The 12,429-nt window shown below is 52.4% G+C and overlaps 1 protein-coding gene across 1 annotated transcript; it reads left to right on the top strand.

Annotated features, from left to right (window-relative positions):
- The first annotated feature begins 2,582 nt into the window (after nt 1–2,582).
- On the top strand, nt 2,583–11,936 carry LOC143833903 (uncharacterized). Its single transcript, XM_077330183.1, is given in 8 exon segments — nt 2,583–3,322; nt 3,464–3,944; nt 4,213–4,327; nt 5,204–5,271; nt 5,553–5,679; nt 6,737–6,859; nt 7,326–9,186; nt 9,188–11,936. Coding segments are annotated over 8 exon segments (3,051 nt in total). The 5' UTR covers nt 2,583–3,248; the 3' UTR covers nt 9,390–11,936.
- Nucleotides 11,937–12,429: the final 493 nt, after the last annotated feature.

Here is a 12,429-nt window from a genome sequence, read left to right as displayed (position 1 = left end):
TTTATCGCCTACCCTGAGTCAGAACCAGAAGACCACGTCCCCATCAAGCCCTTGTAGGCCCAGAGCAAACATTGGAAGGCATTGGGGGGGGGGGCATATCCCAATTCAGCCTCCTTCCTATGAGTCCCCCCCCCCCCCGGAAACAGTATTATAAACACCCAGAAGGCCACTTTCTGATGGTTTTAAGATTATGTATTTTCTCCCCTTAGGGCAACAGAAAGCTATTGATGCATCTTCATCTACCTATTAAATATACAATAATATCTCAATATATAACCCCAGATTGAGCTTTCAGGTCCTTATACTGGCTGAGAGAGACATTAAATACCTTAAATATTGTAGTGGAAACCGCTTTCTCCGGGACACCGATAAAGATGCAATCTCCACTCTTGAACATTATTCAAAATATTTGCACCCCCCATGGGAACCCATCTTATGGTTATGCTTCCTCATCTTATGGTAATTTCTCCCAAGGGAACCACATCTTACACTTCCTCATCTTATAGTTACAACAACAACATGGTGAGACAGGTTAGGCTGAGAGAGAAAGGGCCATAGCAGGAAAGGAAAAATGCTCCACACACACCAAACACTGCCTGAAAAATGCTGACTAAGTGATTTGGGGGCATTTTCTTCTCTCCTGGGAATCACAAGGGGGGAGGGGGCTGGCAACTCACCCAGCGGAAAGTCTCCCAGCCCTTGAATTGGGGCTGAAAGTGTGGAAATGGGCAGCTGAAGGTTTTCCTGGCCTGGATGTGAATTCAAAGAAGAGCTGGTTTTTAAACCCTCCTGTTCACTACCTGAAGGAGTCTGAAGTGGTTTACAAGCCCTTCCATTCGTCTCCACAACAAGCACCCTGTGAGGTAGGTGGGGGTGGGAGTTCTGGAAGAACTGCTCTGGGACAAAAGCACTATCAAGGCTGTGACTGGTCCACGGTCACCCAGCTGGCTGCATCTGGAAGAGCGTGGAATTGAACCCATCTCAGCAGATTGGAAGCTAAAATGGCTCTCGGCTCTTAAGCATAGAACTCAGTGGGTGTGGAAGAGACCATTTAAAAGTTGGCATCCCCTAAGTGGGGAGAGGAAGAGGGGCATGGGGGGCTGGGTGTTTCTCACCAATCCATCCCTCCTACTCTAGGGTCACCCCAGCCCTGCATAACCAGGGTCTCTTTGCAGCAGAGTATTCGGAGGGCGGATCAGACATTCAGCAAAACGCCCGTTGGGGCAGAAGGAGACGGCTCAGCTGTCCGGGGACTCTGGAGCCGCCTTCGGGGGAGGCGCTTCTCTTTGGCTGCAGCGCTGAAAGGGTTAACCGCACCGAGCCAGTGGCTAGAGAGGCCGGGCAGGAAGTGGGCGGGGAGGAGAGCTTTCGCTCACTTCCGGGGCGGGGTTTGCGTTCTGAAAGGGAGACGAAGGCGGGAAGAGCGTCCATATCTGCCCCAGCAGCCGCCGCCGGATGCCGCGAAGGTCTCCTTGGAAGTAAGGCCGGGAGGGAGAGGTTGGGACCGTTCCCGGTTCTCCAGGAGGGGGGGGGGCTTTGGAGGGGGGGGCCAGGGGGGAGCCGGGGCAGAAGAGCCTCCCTCCGAGCCTGCCCCTTCCTCCAGGGGCTCCGGCCTCTGTCTGCCGGGGGGGGGGGTTTGGGGGGCGATTCCGGGGCTCCTGCAGGCCCCCCCTGGAGGTTGGCAACCCTGCTAGGCACCGGGTTTGTGCCTCTAGCAGGATTTTCCTGGGGAGGGGCGCGGGTGATCATTGTTCTCCTTCCCTACAAGGGGACGACAGAGAACGAGGTGGCTGGAGGGAGTCCCTGAAGCAGTCGGTGCGAACTTAAATGGACTCCGGGGAATGGGAGAGAACAGGAAGGCCTGCAGGATCATTGTCCATGGGGTCGCGATGGGTCGGACACGACTTCGCACCTAACAATAACAACAACAAGAATGCTTGAAACTCCTGTGCTGCTGGTCATTTTAACCTGCTAAAGCCAAACAAACAAAACTTAGGCTTTTTGGGGGGGGGAGGGAAGGGGGGTTGCAAAGAGAAAGCAAGAGCTTAGCTGGGGGAGGGAACTCGGCTGCAGCCCCCTCCTGAGACCGAGAGGCCTTCCCTGGGGGGGGGGGGGTTGCCAGCTGGTTCTGCCCAGCGACTTTGCCCCAAAGGTGCGAACAGCCTAGCAGCACTCCCAGGCCATGTGCAAACGCCCCCCCCCCCCCAAAGGAGGGCCGGTTATGCCATGCGGTGATTCTCCTGGAGCAGGGGGGGGCGGGGCATGCTGATAAGGACACATGCTGAGTTCTGCCTTCCGCCGGCCATGTGCCCTCATTAATTAGGAAGGAAGGAAAGCCTGGAGGCATCTCTAAAAGAGCTAATAATAATAGAATCTTATTTGTATTCCACCCTTGCAAGCATTCAGGTTGGGTAACAGCATTAAAATAATTTAAAACATTTATGGTTTTCTATACCTAGAACCCCCCCCCCCAAAAAAAAAAAAAAAAAAAAAAACTAGTTTCTGAAACGGGGGAGGCTGGTCAGGAAGCGATCTTCTACTTCCTCCCCCCCCCCCCTTGCCAGCAGTGAGGCCACCCTTTAATGGTGGAGGTTGATTTTAAGCCTGGTGGAAGAGCTCTGTTTTGCAGGCCCTGCAGAACTGTTTAAGGTCCCGCAGGGCCGTGATGTTCTCTGGGAGCTCCTTCCACCAGGCTGGGGCCAGGGCTGAAAAGACTGTTCCTAGTCGAGGCCAACCTTGCCTCTTTCAGGCCAGGGACCCTGCGCAGATGTTGTTACGAGGATCTCAGTGCTCTTGGGGGGTTCTAAGGGAAATGGTGGTCCTGCAGGTAAACCGGTCTCCGACCATTTAGGGCTCTGAACGTTACAACCAGCACCTTGAATTTGGCTCAGTCTCCAATATGCAGCCAATGCAGCTGAGCCAATGCTGGTGTTAGGTGTGCTCTATATTGACTCCCCGTCAGGACTCGTCCAGAGGCATTTTGGACCAATGGGAGTTTCCAGAGCAGTTTCAAGGGCAGCCCTGTGCAGAGTGAGTTGCAGAAGTCTAAGCTAGAGGTGACCTTTGCATGTATCATGCTTTGTAGGTCTGGCTTCTAGAGGTAATGTGCAAAGTGCCTTGCCTGGCGCAGGGGGGAAAGGCCAGGATACATTTGTGTCTTTGTGATTTGGGCCTCCGGTGCTAAGGAAGAGACCAAAACCACATCCAACGTTTGACGGTAGGTACCGGCATTAACAGTACTCAGTCAAATGCTTGGAGATGTATCATGCGACCGTCTACATGCCAGCCCAGCCAGAGGACCCCCATCTTGGCTGGATTCAACGTAAGTCAACTCTGTTCAAGCCAGTCTGCCATGATATCAAATCCACCAAAATAATATTAAGCCTTGTCTACAACCAGGGCAATTCTCATTTGGATGCTGTCCCTTTCTCTCCTTCTCCCTGAAAAAAGTCTCTCTTCACAGCCAAGTGAGCAAAGGCATCGTTTCACAACCAGAGGTGACCCAAGAGAAGAGGAAGGAAGTGGAAGAGCAGGACGCAGAAGGACCTGGAACTGGCAAGACAGCAAGCCAAGCCCCCGTCCCACCCAAGCTGAAAGTGGTGCTGAATTTCTGGGGAAGTTCTGTGCAAGAGAACGGTTGCCAAGTCATGGTGATCTCAGATGTACACGGCCAACATTTCTGGCAGTTCCACTACTGTGAGGCCGAGGGGCCCAGAGAGGTTTGCAGCCGGCTCCATGGACTTTGCAGCCGCTGGCTGGAGCCGGAGAGGCACACCAAGCAGCAGATCCTGGACCTGGTGATCCTGGAGCAGTTCCTGGCCCTCCTGCCCCAGGAGATGCAGGGCTGGGTGAGAGGATGCGGGCCGGAGAGCAGCTCCCAGGCGGTGGCCCTGGCCGAAGGCTTCCTCATGAGCCAGGCAGAGGAGAAGAGGCAGGTGGACCAGGTGAGGGGGTTTCCTCAGAGTATCTTGCATTCAAGTCGCAATATCTGGAATTATCCCAGTTTCCTTGAGAAATATTTGCCAGTCCTCCAAAGTGGACGTTTCATGGCCTGCCTCAGCGGCCTCTTCTACTGGAGAACTTCTTATTCCTCCACGTCAGTCGCCAGGCCCGCTGATAGAAAGGTGCCAATTCTGGGAGTGGGGCAGGACCCATTCCTTGGTCTCTTTTCTAGTCCACCTCTTACCCCCCCCCCTCTTGCTGCTGTTTCAGACGTGGACCCCATCCGTGAAGAAAGGAGCCACATTCTCTGAGGCGGAAGGGGCTTCCTTGGAGGAAGGACAGCAGGCGCAGTCCCAGGATCATGCCCTTGATGCCCTCTTTTGTGGTAAGGGATGTGATGAGCCTTTATTTATGTAATATTTATGCCGCTCCCCCAGTGAACTGGCTCAGGGAGGTGGAGAGAGTGCAGTTCACGAGAAATGAAATGCTGCATCACATCCCACACAGCACTCTGTGTCCACTGACTCATGGTGGCTCTTGAAGGGGACTGACCAAAGGCACGTAGGGGAGTTCCTTCCATTGATCAATGTATTCATCTCTCAACTTCCTTCTGTGAGAGGAACTGAAGGCTGCTCAAAAGAGGAAAGCTTGACGAACCTGGGCAGAGCCTTTCCGCCTGCTGGGGGAAGGCGAAGAGGCCTGGAAACCTCTGGAGAACTTTGGCTTCTGTGGCCATGTTTGTGCAGGCATCTGTGAGGCCATTTTGGGGAGTCGGGTGTTGGGGGTAAGGATGGCAGGCTCTAGCCTGGCCGCCCAGGGGATGTGGGAGGGGCCCCGGCGTGTAGCTTGGCACTGAACTCACCCTCTATTCTCCAGAAGTGCTCGAGTGACCTCTGGGCATTTGGCTGAATGTGGTGGTGACGTGGAACCCGACACCATTTCTGCACACATCCTGTTTTTGCAATGCTCAAGAGCCAAGGCAGCGGGATAAAGAGATTCCCGGGCATTTGGCCTTTCACCCTGGGAACGTCAGAGTTCTCAGGGCACACGTCCAGTCTCACAGAAGCCTGAAAGACGCTGGCAGCATTGGCTGCCTCCGAGGCGCACGGGTGCTCCTGTTTTTCCTAGAATGTAGTGAAAAGCGGGAAAGAGTGTGCTGAGTTGGACGCAGGCGGAGGTTCCTGAAGCAGGTTAGAGACCAGGAAATGGAATTGGAGGTCACAACAAACACCCTTCTGCCTTCCCTTTGTCTCACTGACAGGCGGCGGAGGGATCCTCTTGGCTCCTCTGTTCGGAGATGCGGAAACGGCTGCTTCACCTCCAGTCCAGGTAGGGGAGATCAGGGAGGGACAACTCAAGTCTCCCCCCATTCTCAGACAAGAGAGGCTGTGAACGCCTCCTAGATCAGGGGTAGTCAACCTGCGGTCCTCCAGATGTCCATGGACTACAATTCCCATGAGCCCCTGCCAGCGTTAGCTGCTCATGGGAATTGTAGTCTATGGACATCTGGAGGACCACAGGTTGACTTCCCCTGTCCTAGATGACTCCCTTTCCTTGTGCAGTCTCTGCTTGGTGAGGTCCCTGAGGAGGGAACCTGCCTTTTCTTCCAGGGGCCTTTTTCCTTTGAGGAGGTCTCCGTCTCTTTCTCTGAAGCAGAATGGGCCCTGCTGGATCCGGGCCAGAAAGCTCTCTACAGGGAAGTCATGCTGGAGAACTACGGGAGCGTGGCATCTCTGGGTAAGGGTCTTTCACAGGTGCCAAAGGTGCGAATGGCTACCCTTGAGATGATGCCTGAGTCAAACGATGGAGATTTGAGGCCTTTCCGGTTACATGCCCAGGGTCAACCGAGGCCAGTGTCGTGGCCGTCACCCCAGCCAGAGAAGGTGTCCTGGCGTGAGGTAAAGGGGAAGAGGAGACCCTCAGAAGGACTCTGGAAGGGGCGCTGCCTGGAGGCCCCACCTCCGACCCTCCAGCAAGATTCCTTCCAGGGATGCTATTCTCTTGGTGGGACCCTGGGATTTGCTGGAATTGCAGGTCATCTCCAGGCTAAGGAGACAGGTCCCCCTGGGGAAAACAACTTCTTTGGAGAGGGAACTGCATGGAGTGAAACCTGGAGAAGGCAGGCTACAGGTGGGATGCGTTGGGGTCCACCCTCCAATGCATCCATTCCCCCCCCCCCCACGGTGGGTTTCCAGGGTCTTTTGCACAATCCTTCCCTTCCGCCAGCCCCTCTGCGCTCGGCTTGTCTGCCTGCTGGGCCACCAGCCCTTCCTGCCTTTTCCCCGCACACCTGCCCTGTGCTCTGCCCAGCTTACCTGTGTGTGGGGGAGACAGCCCAGTGGTGGAAGTAGCTGGCAATTAGGGGCAGGCCATCCCCTACCTCATTGGTTCGGGGGGGGGGGTGACATCCTGGAGGGCCAAAACTAATATTCTACTTTCTGCCTCTCTCTGGTCAGGTGGTCCAAAAGACCCAACCAAAGTTTCTCTATATTCCAGGGGCTGTCAGCAACCTCCCCATCCCCCCTCCCTCGTGGTGACACAACTGGATACAGGTTCCCACAATGAACCCATGGCCACCATCAGCCTTCAAAAAGAGGAGGCTCTTAGCTGCAGGGAGAGTCAAATCAGGGAGTCAAGTCAGGCCAGGCCGCTTAGCAATCAGGGTGACCCTTGAGCGGAACTTGGCTGCTCTGCCTCACAGGTTGGCCCTCTTCTCCTGGTTGGGGTTCTGTCTGGGCAGAAGAATTTCCCTCCCCATAGAAGAATGACCCCGTTTTCTCTTCCTCTGCAAAAGGAGGCGGAAGCACAAGAGAGACTTTGGTGGAGAAGGTCAACGGCCGGGCATCGGAAGAGAGGCTGGAGGGTTTCTCAGGAGGATCTGAAGAGGACATTTCCTTCCCAGATGAGCCAGCAGAGAGTGAGAGCAAGTATCCCTCCCAGTTATGTCAAGGGGACCACCCATGGGGGATCTCTGATTCCCTTCAGAGCAACATCTGGTTTGGTACAATCAGGAAGCCCACTGGGTAAAGAGGGAAGGGGTTCTTCTGGGGATTTGGAGGGTCAGGAGCTCAGCTGTGGCTCTTGAGGGGATGAGGGATCTTTAGACCAGGGTTAGTCAACCTGTGGTCCTCCAGATGTTCATGAACTACAATTCAGGGGCTGGCAGGGGCTCATGGGAATTGTAGTCCATGGACATCTGAAGGACCACAGGTAGACTACCCTTGCTTTAGACAGTAGCTATTCTTGGAAAAGGTGTGGTGGTGGTGGTGGATAAGATGGGCCAAAATGCGGGGGGGGGGGGGGTCATAAGTCCTTTCCTCCTGCTGGCCCTGGGACCTTACCTGCTCTCCCAGGTGTTCATGGCATCTCTCTCTCTGTTCCAGCGGAGGATGATCAGAGGAATGAGGAGGGGGCGGAATTGGCTCAACAGTTGCCAGATGGAGTTAAAAATGGAGAGTTGAAAAAAAACATCGGGAAACAAGGAAGATCTAAGAGAAAGAAAGGCATCCTTGTGGTTGAGAAGGGAGATGGGAAACAGCATAAAGGAGGTCTTCCAAAGCAGAGGACAAGGAAGGCAAGAACATCCATTCAGGGTGGGAAGTACTCCAAATGTAGATCACAGCTCCTTGTGCCCCAAAGGATAGACAAAAAGGAAAAATCATTGAAATGCTCAGAAGGTGGGAAAAGATACAGTTTAAGGAGCCATCCTCAACACCATCAAAGAGCCCACGCAGCACCGAAATCATTTGAATGTCCAGAAAGGGGAAATAGCTCCAGGTTCAGTGATGATATTCAAAAGCAACAGAAAACCCACACAGAGAAGAAGCTGTTTGAATGCACTGAGTGTGGAAAGGAATTCGCTTACAGGGGCCATCTTGAACAGCATCGAAGAACCCACACAGGGGAGAAGCCTTTTGAATGCGCAGAATGTGGAAAGAGATTCAGTCAGAGTGGCGCTCTGCAAACACATCAGAGAACCCACACCGGGGAGAAACCTTTTGAATGCTCAGAGTGTGGAAAGAAATTCAGTCAGAAGTTCAGTCTTCAACAGCATCAAAGAACCCACACAGGGGAGAAGCCTTTTGAATGCTTTGAGTGTGGAAAGAGATTCGGTGATGGGGGGTCTCTTCAACAGCACCAGAGAAGCCACACTGGGGAGAAACCTTTTGAATGCTCAGAGTGCAAAAAAAAGTTCAGTAGGAGTGGTGATCTTCTACGGCATCAGAGAACACACACAGGCGAGAAACCTTTTGAATGCTTGGAGTGTGGGAAGAGATTCTGTCAGAATGGCGCTCTTCAATGTCATCAAAGAACCCACACTGGGGAGAAACCTTTTGAATGCTCAGTGTGTGGGAAGAGATTCCGTCAAAGATTCAGTCTTCAGTGGCACCAAAGAAGCCACACAGGAGAGAAACCTTTTGAATGCTCAGCGTGTGGAAAGAGATTCAGTCGGCGTGACACCCTTGAACAGCATCAGAGAACCCACACAGGGGAGAAGCCTTTCGAATGCTCAGAGTGTGAAAAGAGATTCAGTGATGGCGGCAGTCTTCAAAAACATCAAAGAATCCATACAAGGGAGAAGCCCTTTGAATGCTCCGAGTGTGGAAAGAGATTCACTCAGGGTGGCACTCTTAAACGGCACCAAAGAATCCACACAGGGGAGAAGCCTTTTGAATGCTCTGAGTGTGGGAAAATGTTCATTACGAATGGACGCCTTCAACAGCATCAGACATCCCACACAGGGGAGAAGTCTTTTCAATGCTTAGAGTGTGGAAAGAGATTCAGTCTCAGTCAGGTTCTTCAAGTGCACCAAAGAACCCACACAGGCGAGAAGCCTTTTGAATGTGCAGAATGTGGGGAAAGATACAGCCAGTCTAGTATTCTTCAAAGGCACCAAAGAACTCACTCAGGGGAGAAGCCTTTTGAATGCTCTGAGTGTGGAAAGAGATTCAGTCAGAATGGCAGTCTTCAACAGCATGAAAGAATGCACACAGGGGAGAAGCCTTTTGAATGCTCAGAGTGTGGAAAGAGGTTCAGTGAAAGGGGCAGTCTTCAACAGCATCAGAGAACCCACACAGGGGAGAAGCCTTTCGAATGCTCAGAGTGTGGGAAGAGATTCAGTAAAAGAGGCACTCTTCAAAAGCATCACAGAATCCATACAAGGGAGAAGCCTCTTGAATAGTCAGAGTTTGGAAAGAGGTTTAGTTAGAATTGCACTCTTCAACAGCACCAAAAATGCCACATGGAAGAAACCTTTTGAATGCTTGAAATGTGGGAAGAGATTCTGTCAGACTGTGGCAGTCTTTAGTGGCACCAAAGAAGCCACACAGGGCAGAGACCTTTTCAATGCTCAGAGTGTGGAAGGAGATCCAGTTGCTGGGGCACTCTTCGATTGCAATGAAGGACTCGCACAGAAAAGAAAGCATCACAAAGTAGGAGTCCACTAGCCCCTTTTAAACCTACAATATTTAATTCAAGGCATAAGTTTTTGTGTATATTTTTCTGAAGAAGTGTACATCCACACACATACCGTGAATAAAACTTTGGTGTCCTTAAAGTTGCCCCTGGACTCATGCTTCAGACCCAACCTGCCTCAGTTTATCTTCTAGGGGAAATCATATAACTGCAAGAGCTTTCCTCTGATTTCAGATCTAAAGACAATTGCTTTGGCATCATAGAAACTCATGTGGAGTGTTTGAATTGACTTGGAAATGTTACCCTAACAGAATGGAATGCTTAAAATGTCCAGCTTCTGAGAAGAAGCTTTTAGCCGTGTTTGAAGCCCTCACGTGATGCTAAAGGAAAACCCCATTTTATCTATCCGGGCCATTACCAACCCTAGATGAAGTCTTTCGTTATGAATCCGAGAAAACGAAACTCAGTACCAGAAGGGTCAGAGCTCATGAAGGAGGGCCAGGAGCAATTCCAGTTGGCAGCAGAAGACAAGACCCGCAGTAATGAGCTTAAACTGCATGTAGACCACGACCGGCCAGATATCAGGGAGAAAAAAATTCACACGAACGGTTTATTAAACAGAAAAGGGAATTGTTAAACCATAAAAAGCTGGCTTCAGTCATGAATGTAGCCAGTGGCCTAACCAGTCTCCCAGCATGCCTTGCATGCTATGTTGCCATGGATGGAGCAGGTGGCCAGTGATTTTGTCTGCTTGTTTTGACTCTATCTCCAGCCTAGCGTGTCTCCGCCCTCCCATGGTCAGAGGTGGGAAGATGGTGACTTGGAGGTGGGGGTTGGAAAGCCAGACCAAAGGCTTTGAGTTGGCATCCCTTGAAGGGGGGGGGCAAAGCCCATGGAGGAGATAGCTTCTGTAGCTTTTATTAATCTTTATTAAGCTTATTAGATGAACGTAGTTGTATAAAGTAGGGTTGTGCACTGCGGTGCGGTTCGGCCACTTTGACGATCATTAGTACCGAGGTAATTCGTGTTATGCCCACGTGATGTTCACATATGATGTATTTACTCGTATCTTATCCATAGTCTACCCACATAGTATTTACTCACCCATCTTATGGTTTAGGTTGTTGTTAGGTGCGAAGTCGTGTCCGACCCATCGCGACCCCATGGACAATGATCCTCCAGGCCAGTGGTCCCCAACCCCCGGTCTGCGGCCTGGTGCCGGGCCGCGAAGGCCTTGGCGGCGGGCCGCAGCTCCCTCTTCCTGCCCCCCCCCACAGCGAGAAGCTCGCCAGGCTGCGAGCAAATCAGTCGCCGAAGCGGCCGATCAGCTTGCGGCCCGGCAAGCTTCTTGCTTTGAGAGGGGGCGGGAAGAGAAGCTTGCCGGGCCGCAAGCTAATTGGCTGCTTCGGCGGCCGATTTCCTTGCGGCCTGGAGGGGCGGGGAGAGGGAGCCACAGCCGCCGCTGGCGCAAATGCGCACGCGCAGACTTGCCGCGCATGCGCGTTTGCGCCGGGGCTGCTGCGCACGCGCGGGGCCCCGGGTCGCCCTCTCCCCACACCCCGGCGCAGCGGTCCGCAGCCTAAGGAAGGTTGCGGACCACTGCTCTAGGCCTTCCTGTCCTATGGTTTATGTAGGGACTAGCAAAAAAGCCCATTGCAACCAGTAATGCAGTGGGTGCTAGGACCCAGGGGACACCAGCAGGCACAGATTTTTCTCTCTTCTCTCTCTCTCTCTCAGCAGGAGCCATAGGAGGTAATCAGGGCTCCTTGTAGCAGGGAAGCAAGCAGTTTGGAGCTTGTTTGCAGTTTGTCTCTGTTTCTCTCTTCCTTGCAGCAGGAGCCATAGCACACAATCAGGGCTACTTAGCAGTTGGCAGGGCTCTCTGTGTCTCTCTCTCAGGTGTCTGAGAGCAAAGTGCCTAGTGTCCAGGAAAGGAGGGCAGGAGCTGTTGGGGCAGGGCCAATCAAGGTGCGGCCAGCTTTGCTGGCCGTACACTGATTGGCCCTATTCCAACTCGGACACTCTAGACACGTTCCACCCCCCCCCCCCCAGGCTGTTTCACAGTTATTAAGAGGAACAATGGGTAAGGATGTTACAGTGGAACTCCTATATTAGTCCTGTATTCCCATGATGGTTTGGGTAGCAATATACGATAGTAGTCTTAAGGTTTGGGAGCCGTATGTAACTTGGAGCAGAATGTACATATCCTTTCTTGGAACAGCCATCCACAAAGGCACCTGGTGTGGTGCTAGCAGGGCTTCTCCAGGGCTAGAACCGTGTGGGAGAATGGAGGCGTATCTTGCCCATCAGGCCTTGTTTTAGACTTCGCCAGCTGTAGAGCAGATAGAGACCTGGGCCTGCAGCCATAGGAACAAGGGGTTTTACCTAGTTTGTGAGAACCACTGTAGAAGCACCTGTTTCATGATATGCCTCCGACATTTTCACCTGTTTGTACCTGGGAGGGGCCTGAGTCCGGTTCCGGGTGCTGATTATTTACGCAACATGCCTTCGTCCCTTGTCATGCCTGTGGTCGTTCCTGTAACCGTGCTGCATTTTCAATAAACGCTTTAGAAGCCTGACTGCTGGGACAACCATTTCTTTCTGACTCAACAGGAGGCTTGCAGGCTCTTTGGAGCCCGTCACCGTTCCCTGGTTTATCTTTACGTTTACCGAGTTGAAGTTTTTGCCTTCATCTTTTTACCCTTCGCCAGCTTTGCTAGCCTACGGGGACATCAGCTCCCGTTTCTCATTTCCCTCCCTTGTGAAGTGGGAGGGAGGGAGGCGGAGGAACACAAAGATCTGTCTTGGTCCCTATTTATATTCTGTTTCTGTTCTATTTTACACCCTCCTGTCTCACTTTTGGGCGGAGGGATTTACCAGGAAAATGGGGTGCTTTTGTTTCTCACTTGGTTGGTGTTTGGTTTGTCTCCTCTATCGTCATTCTACCCACCTGCCCTGAGTTGCTTATTCGTTGAACTCATGAGGCTGCATATTAACATTATGACTAGGAAAAGAGGTTTTCCTTTTCACTCCCCCCCCCCCAAGCAATCTCCCCAATAGAGCCAGCTTGAT

Source organism: Paroedura picta, chromosome 3, assembly GCF_049243985.1.
Source record: "Paroedura picta isolate Pp20150507F chromosome 3, Ppicta_v3.0, whole genome shotgun sequence".
In the NCBI taxonomy this organism is placed as follows: domain Eukaryota; kingdom Metazoa; phylum Chordata; class Lepidosauria; order Squamata; family Gekkonidae; genus Paroedura; species Paroedura picta.
This window is presented reverse-complemented; position numbering and strand designations above follow the sequence as displayed.